At 40.9% G+C, this 19,842-nt stretch overlaps 1 protein-coding gene across 1 annotated transcript in view; it reads right to left on the reverse strand.

Moving 5' to 3' along the window:
• Nucleotides 1-3,498: 3,498 nt before the first annotated feature.
• Nucleotides 3,499-19,842, reverse strand: part of VPS41 (VPS41 subunit of HOPS complex) — a 141,502-nt gene continuing 125,158 nt past the window's right edge. The window contains exons 23-29 of the mRNA XM_079786062.1: nucleotides 15,219-15,273; nucleotides 11,656-11,796; nucleotides 10,513-10,649; nucleotides 6,597-6,696; nucleotides 6,439-6,483; nucleotides 4,331-4,410; nucleotides 3,499-3,779 (exon numbers count right to left, since the gene is read on the reverse strand). Coding sequence (XP_079642188.1) covers nucleotides 3,699-3,779; nucleotides 4,331-4,410; nucleotides 6,439-6,483; nucleotides 6,597-6,696; nucleotides 10,513-10,649; nucleotides 11,656-11,796; nucleotides 15,219-15,273 — 639 coding nt within the window. The 3' untranslated portion in view covers nucleotides 3,499-3,698. The remainder of the gene's footprint in view (nucleotides 3,780-4,330; nucleotides 4,411-6,438; nucleotides 6,484-6,596; nucleotides 6,697-10,512; nucleotides 10,650-11,655; nucleotides 11,797-15,218; nucleotides 15,274-19,842) is intronic.

Consider the following 19,842-nt stretch of genomic DNA (forward strand, 5'->3'; position numbering starts at 1 on the left):
TAAGATTTGGGCCAGAGTAGACTACAGTAGATGCAGAATTAACTTTACTGTTATCCTACTAGTCAGTGAACATAGATTTGAATGTTTTTTACATTAATCCCAGGTGCAAAACTAGGCGCTAGGGACAAACATAGAATTGACACTCCATGCTATCTGGGAATTAAGTCTAGTGGGAATCAAATGAAAAATTAAATAATTTCAAGAATTCAAGAGTATTGCAAACATCTAGGTTGCTATAGAGACACCTCACAGGGAAGCTAGCCTTATCTGGAAAGGCAGAGAAGGCTACGCCAGGGAAGCGAGGTTGAAGATGGATATGTAGGAATTAGTGAGGAGGCCTTGGGAGAGTATCTCCCTCTCCTGCTTGTCACAACTTTCTCAGACCTTCTTACTCATGGAGGAGAGTGGGCCCCCCCCCCCCCCACACACACACACACACTGTAGCTGACAGCATTCACAGCTGAGCAGCACTATGTGAGAACGCAGCTAAAGGTGCTGCTCAAATTCTGCCATGGGTTCTCTTAGGCTCATCAGTCTGTTCCTCTGGAGTGCAGAGGGGAAGTGGATTGTGGAGCCACCTCCCCCAGGGAGTCAGCTTCATCTCCTCAGGTTGTCTGAGGGTCTCTTTTTCAGAGACCCTGCTGCCCAGCACATCAGCCTCCCAGTTCCGGGACCCCTCACCATAAATTCTCCATTCTGCCCAAGCTTAGTGTGACCTGTGCTTCTCTCACGTGCAGCTAAGTCCTGACTATTGTGGTCATATTACTGAGTGTTTGTATAGGTGAAAGTACATATTTTGAACCTAAATCTTAGCATAAGCACAGTCATAGGTTCTGTGCTTCTTGAAGTCAAAAAGAATCTTAAAAAAGCTACCTATGTTAAAATGAACTTCAAATTAGAGTAACACATTATCTACAAATATTTTACCGAGCTCTTAAGAGCACCTCTCGTAGGTTTTTGGAATTAGAAATTTATGTTCCCGGGTCTTCCCACATTGTTTTACATAAACAGACAATTCCTGCTATACTCGCATCGATACATTTGGAAGCCTGGCACCAAAGAGTCTGAGAGAAAGCATGTTAAGCAATACCTAGAGAAATGATGGAGACATCTGGCATTTTGGGAAGAGACCCAGTGTGTGAGTGGGCTCAGTGGCGTGCGTGGTGTTTTCCAGAAGTGCAGGCAGTGGGCCCTCGGACGGGAGCGGCAGCATGTCCCTGTGGCTGAGACAGAGTCCGTTTATGCAACAAGGAATGATGTTGTATTCGTTTGTCGGGGTACATTAACAGAATACCACACAATGGATGGCTTACACAATAGAAATGCATTTCCTCACAAATCTGGAAACTGAAAATCCAAGAATAAGGTTCCCTCGGGTTTTATGTCTTCTGAGGCCTCTCTCTTTAGCTTGCAGATGGCCACCTTCTCATTGTGTCCTCCCACGGGCTTTCCTCTGCGCATGCACAGGTCTGTGTCCAACCAAATTACCTCCTCTTATAAAGATGCCAGTCATATTGGATTAGGGCCCACCCATGTGACTTTATTTTACCTTAATTACCTTCAGGGACCTGATCTCCAAATACAGTCATCTTTAGAGGTACTGGGGATTAGGACTTCAACATATAACTTTTGGGGGAAAACAGTTTAGCCTATAACATATATGGAAACATACTCATCCACATTTTCTTTTAGAAAACGGCAAGAAATGTTGGGCCCTGGCTGGTGTGCTAACTGGTTAGAGCACCTGCCCCTACACTGAAGAGTCACATGTACCTGGGTTGCAGGTTCAATCCCCGGTCTTGGTAGGGGCGTGTGCAGGAGCCAACCAATCGATGTGTCTCTCTCACATTGATGTTTCTCTCTCTTTTTCTCTAAAAATCAATGGAAAGAATATCCTCGGGTGAGGATTAACAACAACAACAAAAAGTAAATTAAAATAACAAGAAAAAAAGGAAATGTTGGCTAATCTGGCAAAAATAAAAGCTATAAAATGGTCTGATGGGAGAGACAAATGGATCTTACCTGGGAAGCGGGAGGTGGAGCGGGATTGGAGAAAGGAGCCTGTAGTGACACTAAAATAGTAAGCCAGCCCAGCCAGTGTGGCTCAGTGGTTGAGCATCGACCTATGAACCAGGAGGCCACAGTTTGATTCCCGGTTAGGGCACATGCCCGGATTGTGGGCTCAATCCCCAGGAGGGGGCATGCAGGAGGCAGCCAATCAATGATTCTCTCTCATCATTGATGTTTCTCTCTCTCGGAATAATATGAGAGGACTGAGGATTACATTCACTAACAATTAAGGACCTTCCAGTTCTAAATACTTAAGTCTGTTGTCTAATAGAGAATATTCTTTTTAACTGCCATGCAATGCGATGTGCTGTGCATTTCCTCTGAACTTGGCCTGTGATTTCTTAAAGCAGACCCCTGTGTTCTGAAGTTAGGCAGTCACCTCTGCCACTGTGGTAACATCTCTACATTTTGGTCTCTTCATCAGTAAACTGAGAGAACAATATATTCTTCTTGGGGTACCATGAGAATTAAGTGAGATGTTGCTCAGGGGAATGACTACCAGTTTCGGGGTTGGTATGTGCTCGGTACTCATTAGCATCCTGCCTTCTCCCCCAAAAGATAGAAGCAGAAAGCTGCATTTATTCCTGTTCATGGACTAAGAGAGTGGGGGCAGTGAGTATATGCTTTTCACATTTTCATACCTAGTAGAGAATGCCAATACATCCCAAGACAGACGAAGCCAATAACCAGAAAACACAGACACACGGTTGAATTCTCTCCCTCTTTCCTATGCTTTTTCTGTTCTATGAGGGCAGAGGAGGCTCCAGAGAATATAATCATCGATGAGCCCATCCTCCGGCATCAGTCCCATTTCTCCCGAGAACACTTCAGATTCTATAGTCTCATGCTTCCCTCCCTGTCACAAACCTAACCATAGCCCTCACACCCTCAGGTGCTCAAAGTCTCTTCCATTCCTTCTGAGGGTGCCAGAATTCTTGACCGAAGCTGTTCAACCCAATAAAGGTGAGGCTTTCACATGGGCAGAGCTGACATTTATTCAACTGACAGATGCTGAGTGCCTTCCAGGGCCAGACTCTGCTTGTCACTGGGACACGCAGAACATGTGATCAGTCAATATGACATTGCATGATGTCACCTGCTCATATCACCCAGATGTCACTGAATAAGTGACAATTTGCACAAGTTTCATTAAACACCTATTAAGAAAATAACCACAGTGGGTGACATAAAAAAAAGCCAGATCCAGAACGAAAGAATTGCAGAGCATGCAGAACAAGGTCCAGTGTGGCAGGAAGTGGCTGGACAGCCACATTGGTGATGCTCAGACAACTGGGGACAAACAATTTTACTAGGATCTACAACTTCATTCCAATTCCCACACTTACATTTCCATTCCTAAACAAAGAGTGAGCTAAACAAATAAATGATGAAATATTAACCATGGACACAAATATTTCAAGGCATGGATGGGGGAAAAAACCTAACATCTTTATCAACTGCAAATGCAAAGAGAAAACTACAGAAGACAAATGGAGATGAAAGTTTTTTTGAGCATAGAATAAATATGTACAAAACTCTTAACAGCACTGGTATCAACAAATGCTTCTGTTATTGCAAAAATCATCTTCAAAAGAGCGGTGAGAAGGAGACTGACAAGCAGAACGGAGCTATTTTTTCATCTCCAAAATGGCACTTCCTGGTCCCCGGTGCTTAGCACTGCAGATGTTGCAGAACTGCGCCGGAGAGGTCTAAAATGTAATTTAAAAACACAGATTAAAAAAGTATATATATATATCTTATCTCTCTACTTTCATATTCAGAAATATTATGGCAGAATCAGTCTGGGGGCAGTGGGAAGCTATGAAATGCCACTCCCTTTTCCTGGACATTATTGCTGGTTCACATAGGATTCCATCTAGAACAGCAAAACAAGTGTAATGTGACAGAGGAACACGACTTGACACTAAGATACAGCAGTGTCATGGTACTGAAATCAGGTTGAGAAAGTTGTACAAGACATAAAATGGTTCTCACTGTATCTCACGTGTCCATAGCTCTATAGCTCAACAGTCATCAGTTTTATCTGAACAAATTCACCTAAATGAATATGATTTTATAATGGTATACTAAACATTTTTACATTTGAGAATTAGATGAATTAATTTTTCTTACGTGATATAAAACTATATTATAATTTTGAGAACGCACAGAGCCATAAATGACAGGCTAGAATGTGGAGCACGCCTCTCTGACTGCATCCATTTCTTTTTAGCTGGTGGTGGCCTAGCTGCCCACTCACCATGCTGGGCACAGGCAGGCACTCCTTGTGGAACATATGCCGGCAATGGAAGACCACCATACTGAAGGGCTTGGCTGCATCTGGGGTAGAGGACAGGAAAGGAGAAGGACTCAATGCAACAAGCAGATCAGAGGCTTTAAAACCAGTCTTCTTCTTTTTGCTCTACCCTACAATCCCCCTTCCCTTTGGCAACCATCAGCTTTCTCTCTATATATATATGTATACTAGTAGATCTGTTTTGTTCATTCATCTGTTTGTGTGTGTTTTTTAAGATTCCACATATAAGTGAAATCATATGGTATTTTTCTTTCTTTCTGATTTACTTCATTTAGCATAATACCCTCTATATCTATCCATGTTGCCGCAAATGGAAAGATTTCATTCCTTTTTTATAGCTGAGTCATATTGCATTATATATACATCTTTACCCATTCATCTATTGATGGACATGTAGCTTCCATATCTTGGCTATTGTAAATAATGCTGCAATGAACATAGGGGTGCATACATCTTTTTGAACTAATGTTGTTGTTGTTGTTTTTCAGATCAATACACAGAAGTGGAATTGCTGGGTCGTTTGGCAGTTCTATTTTTAATGTTTTTGAGGAATCTCCATATTTTTTCCATAGTGGCTGCACCAATTTATAATCCCAACGGTGCACAAGGGTTCCCTTTTCTCCACATCTTCGCCAACACTTGTTACTTGCTGATTATTTAAAGATAGCCATTCTGACATCTGTGATTTGATATCCCATTGTGGTTTTAATTTACATCTCCCTGATAATTAGTGATTTTCCCTATCTTTTCATATTTCTGTTGGCCATCTGTATGTCTTCTTGGGAGAAATGTCTATTCAGGTCTCTTGCCCATTTAAAAAATGTTTTTATTAATATTTTAGATAAAGACAAAGGAAGGAGAAGAGAGAGAAATTATCGATGTGAGAGAAACACTGATTAGTTGCCTCTCGTATGCACCCTGAATGGGGACCAAACCTGCAATGTGGGCATGTGCCCTGACCGGGAATTGAACCAGTGACCTTTTGGTGCATGGAAAGATGCTCAACCACTGAACCACACTGGCCAGGACCTCTGCCCATTTTTTAAATCAGATGGTTTGGTTTTCTTAGTGTTAAGTTGTATGAGTTCCTTATATATTTTAAATATGAACCCCTTACTGGAAGTATCATTTGCAAATATCTTCTCCAATTCAGTAGGCTGTCTTTTTATTTTGTTGGAGTTTCCTTCACTGTGCAAAAATTTTTCAGTTTGATATAGTCCCATTTGTTAATATTTTCTTTTGTTGCCCTTGCTGGAGGAGACACATCCCAAAAGATATTGCTAAGAGTGATGTTGAAGAGTTTGCTACCTATGTTTTCTTCTAGGAGTTTTATGGCATCAGCACTTTAAGTCGTTAATCCATTTGGAGTTTATTTTTATATATAGTCCAATTTCATTTTTTGCATGTTAGTTTTCCTCAACACCACTTATTTAAGATTGTCTTTACCCCATTGTATATTTTTGCTTCCTTTGTCGTAGACTAATTAACCATATAAGCAAGTTTATTTCTGGGATCTCTATTTTATTCCACTTATCTGTTTTTATGCCAATACCACACTTTTTGATTACTGTAGCTTTGCAGTACAGAATGGATCAGAAAACAATTTAAAGGAAAGGGAAAGCTACCTATAAAAAAATGTCCCACATACACACATGGTTCTTCAACCTTGGAATTTAAACACCTTGATGGTAGGTCTTCATTTTATTTTGTTTTATTCTAGAGCAGTGCTTCTCAAAGTATGGCCCCTGAACCAGTAGCATCAACATCACCTGGGAACTTATTAGAAATGCAAATTCTTATGTCACACCCTGGAATGACTGAATCAGAACCTCGGTGGGTAAGGCCGGCATTGTGGGTTTTACAAGCCTGTCAGGTGAGGCCAATTTACACCACAATTTGAGAATGGCACCATCAGCATGCAACTGAGTAGAGCTGTGGGCTGAAAAATCTTCTCTAAACTTGATTATCCTGAAAGTTATATAATTTTATAAAAATTCCACTCATTATTAACACAGATTTGAGGATTTCTTTCCCCCTCCTAAAAATCTCACCTGATGGAAGAATAGGGGCTAGGCACGATTCACAGATGTTCTCCTCTGCAAGGAAACACACACACGTGAGATTCCGCAATGTTTCTTGCTTCTCCTTGCTCTGTCTCTTCCCCAAGGAAAGCATACAGTTCCAATATGATTACTTTGATTTTACCCACCGTCGACCAGAATGCCTTTCATTTGAGTTCGATGCATTTTCTTCAGTAAAGACAGAGAGTCCGCCACGAGAATCTTCTTGCAGCCTTCACGAAGCAGAATCTAATGCGCACATTGTAAAAGAAATGGAATCTTAAAAAGACTCTTATTGGGGATTCAGAAAATCGCTTTCTTTAAAATACTTCCAAGAGGCACTCACTGGCTCCCTGCTCTCAGTACCCTCTTCCCTCCAAGCCACTGCCAGACCCACCTTTCCACCTCCATTCAGTCAGGACTGCAATTTTTCTTATGAACATACAGTGGTGCCTGTAGTGCTGTGGAATCAAATACCCAGCCAAAGTCTGGCGCAGAAGGCCCTCTATTAACTACGCCTACTGTTGTCTCATAGGTCTTCCTAATACAGGCTCTCTCTGGCAGAGCGTGGCCCCTATGTGACTTGGTCATTCCAAGCCCCAGGTCTTTGCCCAGGATGGAAAACCTGCTATTCCAAAATAATTTATTTCATAAATTCATCTACTTCCTGCACAAATATTTCACTGTACTGAGTATTATGTATTAGGCAGAAGAAATGGAGCAATAAATTAAACAGATGTGATCTCTGTCCTTAAACCCCCTCAGGGTGCAAACCATTTAGCAATTAATGTGATGTGTAAGTGTAATTGATGATATTAATTCTCAAATTTGATGATTCTACAAGGGCTGGCAACTGAAAACCAACCACAGATATTAAATATTCTGTTACAAGACTCACTATCTTACCTTCTTCCCAGTACTGTACTCTTTGCTTATGCATTTTTCCTGTTAGTCACAGGCTAACAGGGGGGTGTCTCTCGGCCTGGCCTGCGGACATCCCCCGAGGGGACCCGATTGCAAGAGGGTGCAGGCCAGGCTGAGGGACCCCACTGGTGCATGATGGGAGCCGGGGAGGGACCATGGGAGGTTGGCTCCAGGGCATTTCTGGCCTGTCTCGCCCAGTCCTGCCACACTGGCCACCTTCTAATTAATTTCCTTTCAATGTGCACGAATCCGTGCACCGGGTCACTAGTATACGTATAAGAAGCCCATAATCTAGAAGCTGTGTCTGCTACTCCAGAGGGCTACCATAGCAACAACATCCCCTTTCTACTTTGGGTTTGCTCTCAGTGTTTCCTGGCACCTGTTCCTATCTCTGTTGGGATCAGCTATGAAATGAAAATAAATTCTCTTTTAATATCCTAGTTAACATTCTTTTTTAACAATAAGGGAGTATTCAATTTAGTCTATCATGTATCCAGAAAGCTAAAGCTTCTCTGGTTTAGAAAAATTAATTTCTAGTTTATATACTACTGACCATGTTAAGCAAAGCAAATACCTATCAACATAGATTACATCTATTTTTACTCTCTTTTAAATCTATTATACTTGAATTCTTAAAATCTTAGTCTTTATCACTGACCTTGACATTTAGTCAAATGAACTTTTATTTCTTATTGACTTTAGATGTCCAAATTTAATTAGGCCTATAAGGACTTTCTTTTTTTATGGTCATGCTGGCTGCTTCCCATATCTTCTTCTCAGACTTTACAGAATTTGCAAATACATTTTGTGACATTTTTCAGAGTATTTGTAGGCTACATAAGTTAAGCTGAGAAGAAGTTTTAAGGATCTATCATCTCCCCCCCCCGAAAAGTAGTCTTTGTTTTCAAAGGATGCCTACTGGCCTTTCAAAGATCAAGTCATCCTCTGCTCAGCAAAATCTTTCTTGTCTATTTCCTCCTGTTTATCTTGGTTTCCTATTTTATTCTCTGTGTAGGGAAGCCTCTGATATTACTTTCAGAAATTAAAATCAGTTTGAAACTTCTTTACAGTGTCATCTAGAAAATGTCTCCATTTGGTCAATAAGACAATATCATTTGTAATCTATATCTCATATTAGAGTTTCACCAAGCCAAGTAAACCACTGTCTACTAATCTTTTCTTTCCTCAACTTCATAAGGGCATCAGTTCCCATCTCAAAAAATATTTGTAGGCATTGTTTACCAAGTACAATAATACCTTTCAAACATTCATTTTCTTTATAGGACTTTCCATTATTTTTTCAAGGTTATTCAAATCAATGGGCCAACTTCTTTCCACATCCTTCTCTACCACTTCTGTTATCTTAATATTACATTTCCCTCCATAATTCTAAGTTTTCCTAAATTCTATGTTTTATTAACATTACCGTTATCCTTTGTCTTCATCATTTTCAAGACAACCAGTTGTAGCTTCTATAATCAATGTTACTAGCATACCTTGTCCTATTGGGTCATCTGCAAACCTCCAAATAAATAAATACCTGTATATCTTGGAGCTTTTTGCAGAACAGGCCCTCTACCTCTTTGCCTTAACCCATTTTTCTCCCAGGATCCTGATTTCCCACAAGCCCTCCTGAGTGAAGGCTCCTTGTTTTCTCACATCCCGCCTTCAAGAAACCTCTTCTCCTTTAAAGTTGTGTTGCCCAGGAATACCAGTCATCTGTGGCTGCGAGACTACCCTCCCCGATCACTGAGAACGATGGAGCCTGGCTGACAGCCCCCGGCTCCCTCTTCTCAGTGTGTTCTCACATTTTCTCCACTAATCTCACTCCAATGACCTCTACCTTCACCCCACTTTTGGAACATGTTCACAATGACTCCTTCAGAGACATAATGTAATAATACCCCACTCCCTGGCTCTTGTCCCTCCAGCTCTACATTTTTCACATCAATCTTCCTCAATATCTTCTCCTTCTCACCATGCCTCTTTTTTTTTTTCTTTTAAATATTTTTATTGATTTTTAGAGAGAGAGGAAGAGAGAAAGAGAAACATCCCTGTGAGAGCAGCACATTGATCTGCTGCCTCCTGCATGCCCCCTACTGGGGACTGAGCCTGAAACCTGAGCATGTGCCCTGACCAGGAATCAAACCAGCATCCTTTTGGTGCCCAGTATGATACCCATCCAACTGAGCCACACTGTCCAGGGCTCACCCTGCCTTTTTTCTGACTGAGGCCACCACCTGAATTCAGCAGGCACCCCACTTTCACCCTTCATAGTGACTACAGGCCCCACAAATCCTCATCATGATCCTCCCCTCTCCTTATTTATCCCGATAACCACTTCTCTTCCCCTAACCCCAACCTTAGCTTCCCGCTCTACCTGAAAAATTCTCTACATGTCCAGGAAAGCAATTTCATCCATATTATAACAAAAACTCAGTTTAAAATAAAGTAGGCAAAGAGTAGTCTGAATTGCTAAAGAAATGTGCTTTAAATAGTTTAAAGTTCTATGGAAGCTACCAGCATTCTAAAAAATACTAATTATTACAGAGTCCTTTTAAAGAAAAGATTAGGATGCTATGAAATTAGCATATACATTACTTATATGAAAATAAACAACAAATTGTAAATTATTATAGATAATAAAATCGTTACTAATCTAGAAGACAGCCACAAGGTTAAATAAAATCCTGTATTTAACATGTTTCAGGTAATAGGATACTAAGTGGCTTCAAGGAAATTATCAAACTCTTTGAAAAATATTTCTTTATTCTCCCAAGTGTTCATACTATTCATTCTACTCAAAAATGGTTTGGGTGGTCTGATCTAACGGTCACAGTAACTACTCCCTCCCGAGTGCCGTGCTGTATTTACCACACAAATGTAAGAATATCTGTTCTTCAATAAGAGACAACTTGGGGGTGGTTAAATATCAGATGGCTTCCATAAAGGGTGATATTCCTAGTTTCACTATTTGAACAATTTTCCAAGTAAACTGTTCAAAACAGATTGTAACTATCAAATTGAATTATTCAACTAATATTTAAAATAAACCCTAGAAATTATCCTGTAGTCAGTCAACTCACTCAGCATACTTATTTTTTTTTCAGCATACTTATTTATCTACAAAAGGATACTTACTTGTAAATTGTAGTCTTGCAGAATTTTAACCAAGGAATCTCTCAAATTGGGAATCTCCATTCCTTCCTTGATACGGTGAATCAGTAGAATTGGGTCAACATGAGTGCCAATATTGTTTAACAAGCCAGTAATAAACGCTACAAAATACCACAGAAAGCAATTAACATATAAGCAATGTTTATTATATAATTTTAAGCCAAAAACAACTCAAAGAAAAAAAAATGTCCTTCAAATTTGAATTTGTAAACTCTCAAGAACTAATCTTCCTTTACTTTCCTCATGACATAAAGAAGGAGCTAAATATGGAGAATTTAAAACAGAGAACAAATGATTACTTCAGAATATAATTTGTGATGTTAACAGGGTGCAACAAATATTTATTGAGAATTTGCTATGGCTCAATTATCGTACACTTCTCAGCAATATTCTGCAAAGTAGGAATGTTATTTGTCCCTATTTCACAGAAACGAGAAATGAAGTGATTCATCTACCCAGGATCACACAGCCAGAAAGTTTTAAGCCCAAATTCAAAACTAAGCCAGACCCAAGTCCAGGATGTGTTACATTACACCCACTTTGCTCCCTTTAGAATCCTTAAAAAACTACTTTGTCATGCTAACATGATCATCTTATTTAAAAGACAATCATAACAGCAATTTCTAGACCTTGAAAATTCTGAGATAGATAAGCCTTCTACCAAAAAATAAAGAGAAGGGAGGAGATTTTAAATCACTATTGCTGCTAGTTTCTAAATCATTTCTTTTTTCTTCAGAGAACTTGGGTTATTGTTCGGTGACTGCTTTTGTTTCTTTCCAAGATGGGAGACCCAACACGATAATCAAGCGGAGGGCCAATCAGTAAATTCCTGGTGCAGCAGGTAAAAATACGCTTCCTGGGGACACAGTTAACATTACCAGGTTAACCACTTGCTCTTTAACACATCCAGGTAACTCAAATGATGGGGTTCCAGGTTGCGCTGCACAGGACTGGTATTGGAAAGTGTTTCAGTGTGCCTGGCCTATCTTTATTATAGATACTTGACCATATTTTTAACTCAGTGTGTCTTGAGATAATTCTTACTCTAGACATAACTGGCTATATTGAGAGAAAAAAGTTATGATCGCGGATGGTTTTTCTGCTTACGTGGTTTGTCGATGGAATATAAAATCAGGTCTTCCCAGAGCTCTCCATCGTCTTGCTCCTTGGCAAATTCAATTGCTTTATCAACATCATGTAATTCCTCCATGATCATCTTCAGGGCACTTCGGCTATTACCCATTCGGCCTAGCAAAGATGTGAGAAATACTTCATTCAGGACATTTTAATAAAACATTGTTAAAGAAATAGCATATCTCTTAATTTATTCACCCAGTTTTAAAGCTAACACAAAAGCATATTTTCCTATGTGACATTCGCATAACATAATAAATGTCTCCTATTTGCTAGGTGTCTACTATGTTCTGAGCTCTCATTTAAGTGCTTCACATGAATTACATCATTTCATTATCACTAAAGTCTATGAGATATGTTACACTAATATTTCTATTTTATAGAAGAGGACACAGAAATGTTTCTACAAAACAGCAGATCTGGAATCCAAACCCAGGTCTGTCAGATGCTGACTTGCTTCTCGCAGGCCTGTATTTGAACCCCTCATACCCACATACAATTAAGACTTTTAAAGGGTTGGGTAAGGAAAAGTGAAGAAATTAAACAAAAACAAAAAAGAAAAGAAAAGAAAACAAAACAAAACAAAAAACCCAAAACAACCTCATAGGTATGGTAATTACCAGAAGTGAAGGGGTTGGGGGAAGGTGAAAGAGGGAATAAATGGTCATGAAAAGAGACTTGACTTGGGGTGGTTAACACACAACACAATATACAGATGATGTATAATAGAATTGTACACCTGAAACTTATATAATTTTATTGACTAACTAGAGGCCCGGTGCATGAAATTTGTGCATGGGTGGGGGTCCCTAGGCCTGGCTGGCGATTAGGGCCAATCAGGGCCAGGCTGATTGGGGCCTGAAGGCCCCCATGGTGGCCCGCCAGCTGGGGGAGGGACTGAGGGAGGTTTGCCGGCCAGAGGGAGGGGCCGTGGGAAGTTTCGATTCCCAGTTTGGAACATGCAGGAGGCAGTCGATCAATGATTCTCTATCATCTTTAATGTTTCTATCTCTATTTCCCTCTCCGAAATCAATCAAATATATATTATTAAAATGCAAGGTTTTTAGAGGAAGAAAGGTAGGGCAAGGAAGCTGCTGACAGGGGGACATTTGAGATCTTGCTCATATTTCAGATAGGATAACATAAGGTGGTCCTCAGGGGGTGACAGGTGAGGAGTGGCAGTGGGTGGAGCAGGGCACTGTGGCTGAGGAACGGGCTGTAATGACTGAGAATGTCTCTGACAGAGACACCGAGCATGTGTTGGAGCCAACGCTGGGATCATTCATCCCCAAGAGGTTTTGATTCTGGACGGGAGGAGAAACACGGAGATCAGCGGGCCTTTCTTAGCCTAGAAGGTGACACGGGCAGCAGGAGCAGGCTGCCCTGCTTCCCTACAAATGTAAACACTCAGTGGAAGTGGATATGGATGCTAGTCACGCGGCCAAATCAATGCCCAGCCAGCGTGTGGCTGTGTCCTGCCACTCTCTGGCTGTGCTGCAGTGCTATTGGCTGGGGAGGCCGAAGCCACACCCCCGAGCGCACATAGTATACAAAGGGGTGGGCAGGAAGCTGAAAGCCTGAATTGACACAGTGCAGCACAGCCTGGCAGCGCTGTGTCCGCCATGGAGCAGGACAGGGAGCAGCAGCCAACATGACCGGCTTTAGAGTCAAAGGGGCTGCGCTTCCTGCACATCACTGGTGAGTGAGTCACTGCAAGCGGCAGGACCGAGGGGCAGGGCGGGGGAGAGGCACCGCCATGGTCAGTGCGTGGGCCTCCGCTGTGCCCAGCCAGGCCGGGCGCAGCCTGGGGAGGCCTTTCCCTCTTGGAGCCGCTTTTCTTTTTTTCAAAAAAAAAGTTTTTTTATTGGAAAGCGAGCTCTGGGCTTGCAGTTCCTGGGATCCCTGGGCCATAGAGTGCGCCTCCAGGCCTTGCTAAGCCCCCCTCCTCCTCCTCCTGCATTGAGCGTCTGCCTCCTGGTGGTCAGTGTGTCATAGTGACTGGTCGTTCCAGTTGTTCCGCCATAACGGTCGCTTAGGCTTATATATACATACATACATATATATATATATATATATATATATATATATATATATATACATATATATATATATATATACTAGAGGCCCGGTGCACGAAATGTGTGCACTGGGAATGGGAGGGTCCCGCAGACCGGCCTGCGTCCTCTCGCAGTCTGGGACCCCTTGCTCCTTACCACCTGCCTGCTCGCTGCTCCTTAGCGCTGCCGCAGAGGTGGGAGAGGCTCCTGCCAATGCTGCTGCGCTCGCCAGCTATGAGCCCGGCTTCTGGCTGAGCGGCGCTCTCCCTGTGGGAGCGCAGTGACCACCAGGGGGCAGCTCCTGTGTTGAGCATCTGCCCCTTGTTGGTGAGTGTGCATCAGAGCGACCGGTCGTACTGGTCGTTCCACCGTAATGGTCACTTAGGCTTTTATTATATAGAAGATAGAGGTCACCCCATTAAATTCAATAAAATTAAATAAATAAAATAAGTAAATAAATAAATAAAGGCCTTGGAGTCATTCTGCCTCTTAGGCAGCTTTGCATATTGCTCTTCTGATACACTGTGTGCACACCACAACCTCAATGATCAGACCGCGATCTCATTTTCCTTCTCTTCCAAGTTCAGGGGAAACCCTTTCAGTAACTCTCATGAAATAAGTCTTCACCAACTATGCTTCAATTGGATTATCTTTATACACTTTGCTCATTCATTTCCTGGCATTTTAATGGTTTTCTTATCAATTTCCATGAATTTTAAATATAATACATGTAGAAAGCTTTACTCAGAGCAAGGACAGCCGCTACCTGGCTGTGGGCAATCGCCCTTATCCTTGCCCTTGGCCTGCGGCAAGAGCTAGTAATGGATCTTGAGTCCTTCTCATTCTGGGAAGCCATTATTAAAGCAAACAGCTGGCCTGTGAGTAAAATTACATCCCATTTGTTATATTTTCTATAGCATTTTGCTTTTCCGACAAATATTCCCACAGTTTATATCTTTAAAAAATGTTAATTTTTAAAAGTGTGTATATGACTTTTAAGTTTTTACAACTTAAAAAGGATACTATGCTTCCCTTATAAGTTCTCTACTGCTCCTAAGTCGACAACTGAAAGGTGGAAATAGGAGCCTGAGGACCAGGGACAACTGACAGCTGGATCATATTACAAACTCTCCCTCTCTTTTGAAAACTATGATATTCAATTGTATTTCCTCCATTATTTAGGGTGTGGTTTTTGAAAATGAACATTATTTATTTTCTCTCAAGATGGTGGTAATATAAGCTGATGTGTTTGTTTGTTACACAATACTAATATGATACCTCAACAGCATTTATTAAATAACTCTTCCTTCTCTATTGAGCTGTGAAGCCTCCTTTTTCATGTATTAAATTCTTATGCAAAGAGGTTTTAACCTCTATATTACTTTGCTCTAAAACCTATGCCAATTCTTAGACAATTTATATCACATTTTCACCCTGTTTCTTAGTTTATGGGGACCAAAATGAGTGAAAACTACTTACTTAGAAGATAAACGGTCTCTTCTACGAAGTTTCTCTGGTGACAGATCTCAAGAGCCTTCAAATAAAGCAGGACAAAAATGTTACCATGGGTTACCAGACAAGAACAAATATTAATAGAATCCCTTAAACACACAATTTGAAAGAATTTTTCCATTGCGTCACTTTAAAAAAACAAAGCAAACAAACAAAAACACAACTCTCCTTAGGTTTGCTGGTGTCAGGATCCATTTATCTCTCAGACAGGTACTGGTCCCTATATAATTCAACTGGTAACATACAGGTGTGGGCACAAGTAGGTTTAGAGTTGTGAGTATGCAAAGCAGAGTTTAATCTTTTTAAAAAACATGTTTTTATTGATTTTCACACAGAGGAAGGGAGAGGGAGAGAGAGAGAAACATCAGTAATGAGAGAGAATTAGCAACTGGCTGCCTCCTGCTCACCCTCTACTGGGGATCAAGCCATTGTCTTGACCGGATCGAACTGTGATGACCTGGAGTTTATTCTTGTGTGTTTTTTTTTAAATATATTTCTTTATTGATTTCGGAGAGGGAGAAGGAGAGATAGAAACATCAATGATGAGAGAGAATCAATGATTGGCTGCCTCCTGCACACCCTCCCTGGGGACTGAGCCCGCAACCCCAGCCATGTGCCTTTGGCCGGAATTGAACCTGGGACCCTTCAGTCCGCAGGATGACGCTCTATCCACTGAGCCAAGCTGGCCAGGGCCAAAGTTTATTCTTGTATTATTGTTTATTAATTATTGTATTATATATTTATGTTACAACTGTAAACTGACTTTTGCTCATCCCTATATTTGAGACAACTTAGAGCATTCCAGGGGTAAAGGCAGAAAGCAAGATGCTGAGAGGCCCCCTCCCACCAAGCTTTCTCGCTTTCTGCTGCTTAGGTTCCTTCACAGCACTGCCGTTCCCAACTGATCCACTGTCCTTGGTTGAGCTGTTTCCCTCCACGGGAGGCAGCTGCGTGAAAGGATGCTGCTCACTGTGCACGTCCTCAGTACTGACTGCACATCACAGCTCAGTAAACATTTGTTACATAAATAAATAAGTACCGGGAATATTTCTATTGCCAGCTCACAGGGTTTAAAATAACTCTGTTCATGGATCTGTCAAAAGTGAGAGAAAAAACACATCTAACAATCAAGGAGGAGATCAAGTGAAGAAATGAAGGACTACACAGATGATAGTGTAAAAAACAACACCAATACGTGCTTATCAACAATTCAATAATCTAAATGAACGGACACAAATTTACTATACACTCTGCTAGGCACTAGAGAGTCATTGGATGGAGATGCAACAATGATAGAAACACAAATGCTGATGATGGTGATGACACGTAAAAGAAAGATGAGGAGGAGATGGAGGTGGCTCAGTAGACGTGGAGGCAGCACGAGTCCACCAGGGAGCGTGACAGAGAAGTGAGAACACAGAATCTCATGACCAGGGCAGCATGAATAGAGGGCTATGCGCATCAATACAGGACCTGAGTTCCGGGGTGGCCCTTCAGAGGGGCATCTGAACGGGTGCCGTATGCGTGAGCCTTCACTGTAACCTCACTCACATGCCTACTAAGGACCCTTCTTATTTTGTTACTCTGCTTAAAGTTGAGAATCTTGACTGTGGCCTCGGAAGCCCTGTCTTTCTGTGCAGTAACACCTCACACCCTGCTCATCTCTCTACCACTGCCCCTCGGCCTGGAGGGCTGCCCTCCCACTCCACTCCCCACCCCTGGCAAGTCCTTCAGATAAAAGCCTCCTTGGACCCACACCACGCCAGATCCCAGGCGCTTACTCTCACTGCACCTGCACACGTCGGGCTCATAGGTGTACAATAAGTGTTTTTTTCAATAAATGAAAAGGTTTCAGGAGGAAGATTATTGGGTTGCACAGTTAGAGCAGTCAGTTAAAAACAACCAGCCAAGGTTACTTTAAAAACCAAAACCAAGGAGGTAAAAAGAACAGCTCAAGTTCTTCAGCTCTTTCGGCTCAATGGACCATCTTGGGAAATGACAGCAGGAGATAGTTTTGACATTTTGATTTCTGACTTTAAATTTTTTGAGTAAAATATATATTTAAATCTTGTCTATGGTTGGAGATTAACAACTAAAAGGGAGGAAAAAATGCTGACCATAGAGATCAATGATGTAGGTGAGGGAAACCCAAATGAAATATAAAAAAGGGGAAAAAACAAATAACACCTTATTGTGGAATGGCAATGACATTAGGATGGCATTTTAAAGTACACAAATCATTTAAGTGAGGAAATGAGAAGACCTGAAGGTCACAAAGAGGAGGAAACACTATTAATTCAATTTCTCACAAGATTCCTTTAAAAGTTACATGGCGGAGATAACTAGTTGTCCCCCAATGTCTTTTACTCATTTCTTCTACAGTAATAAGATTTCAGGTGGGGAACTGCCCAGAATTTTTTTAAAAATCTCCAAGCCTCCCCAAAGATGAACCAGAAACACGGAAGCTTCTGGGAATGCTCTTTAAGAAGCAGCACGTGTGAACGCTTCTCTCTCTCATTTTTAGTCTTTCCATCCAATCTGAGCCTACGAACACGGATGCTACTGTCCCACATCACAAGGTCAAGGTCATACAAGGTGGGGGAGCACGAGAAAAGAGCCTGGGTCTCGGACCCTGTGACATGCACCAGCAGCAGAACTCTCCACCAGGACTTCCATGTGACAGAGAACTAAACTGCTCCTCTGTTTAAGCCACTATTATTTTGGAATTTTTATCACTCATGGCTGAGTCTAATCCTAACTATCACTTAGAAATTGCATATTCATCTTTTTTTAAAAATCCTCATCTTTTTTATTGATTTTTAGGGAGAGAAGAAGGGAGGAAGGGATGGCGGGAAGGGAGAGAAACACACACACACACACACACACACACACACACAGAGAGAGAAAGAGAGAGAAGAGAGAGAGAGAGAGAGAGAGAGAGAGAGAGAGAGAGAGAGAGAGAGAGAGAGACTTCGATCAATTGCCTCCAATACGCACCCAGACAGGAGATCAAAACCGCTACCTAGATATGTGCCCTGATCAAGAATTGAAGTTGCTACCTTTTCTGGTGTAGGAGATGATGATCCAACCAACTGAGCCACCCAGCCATGGCACTCCTCATTCATTTTGATTAAAAAGATGGCTTACCTCTCTCTACACCATCATGCCTATAAATCATCATCCTAACCAATGGAACTTTCTTACCAACTCTTAACTCTTCTGGAATGATAGAACAGAGTTAGGATACACATGTGAGAATTTTAAATAGTAAGAGAAAAAGCAAAAATCTGAAGTCAGAGGACCTGGACTATTTCAACAAAAAAATTATTGAGAAACCAAACGAGTGCCCAGATTTGTGCTAGCAGATGGAGATACAGATGGACAGTTTATGGTTTAGTGAGACTGTGTCATTCACAGGTAAACAGGTAATGGTAATAACACAACTGGATAGGTACAATGCTCAGAGAAAGACAGTACGAATAAAGATGAATATGCTGCTTAAAGTAGTTTATTACTGGAAGGTATCCAAAAACCAATTATGTACCTGGAAATTACTGACACTTTCAAGTGCCAGCAGATGTTTCCAACTGAACCCCCCCCCCCCCCCCCCCTCTCTTCTTGAGTAAGTGCAAATGGTTGAGAACATGCTTGTCTCAAACCACATGCAGTCTGGAGGCCAGAGCCACTTATTACTTGTCGCTATTGAAATCTATTATATTAAACATTCATTTCCTCTCTAGCCACTTTTCAAATATTCAACTACAGAGCATTCTACAGGATAAAACTGCTGAAAGCTCTTTTAGGATACTATCAAATATGATCATTCATGTACAACATAATACCTAAAGGTAAGTTTGAAGTCAAGATGGGTCTTTAATGCAAGCAGATGTGTGACACCAAGCTCAAAGATAATATGAGTGTCTAAAATTTGAATATCACAGAATTTTAAATGTTTTATGTTCCTAATAGTATCTTAAATTATCCTTTCTCATATATGATAATGTAGAGACTCTAGAATAATTTCTGGAAATCTTGAGTAAAGTCTAAAAAAATATTTCTGGTTCAAATAATTTTTCTATTCTTGACACAGTGCAATATAATATAAGATCATGCCTCCTTATTTTGGATTCTTGAATGTTCCTGGGCCACAGTGCTCCCTCTAGAGGAAAAAGTATGAAAACTAAGATTTTTAAAGCTAATAGGACATACAGGTAAAAGTAGAATACTGGTAGTAGTAAAAATAAAGGTAAAAAAAAAATGACAGAAATTGAGTGAAAAATGTTGCAGAAATAATATTTTAATTTTCCTTTTCCTGATTTAGTATAATGGTAAGGAACATAGTTTGGGGGTAACTAATAAGAACCTTATCAATAATAAATTATGATTTCTACCTAGCTTTGAGTCTGTCATAGTTTATCTAATTTTGCCTTTAAATTTCTTTAATGAAAATCTACAAACTACATTTCCCAGCTTTTTCTAGATTATAGATTCTGTAGTTAGAAAAGAGGGAGAACATTTGCTTTTACTTTTACAGTAATACGATGTATTTCCAAATGTATTTTTTGAGAAAATGTCTTCGGGCCAAAGTATA

This window comes from Cnephaeus nilssonii (genome assembly GCF_951640355.1).
Source record: "Cnephaeus nilssonii genome assembly, chromosome: 12".
In the NCBI taxonomy this organism is placed as follows: domain Eukaryota; kingdom Metazoa; phylum Chordata; class Mammalia; order Chiroptera; family Vespertilionidae; genus Cnephaeus; species Cnephaeus nilssonii.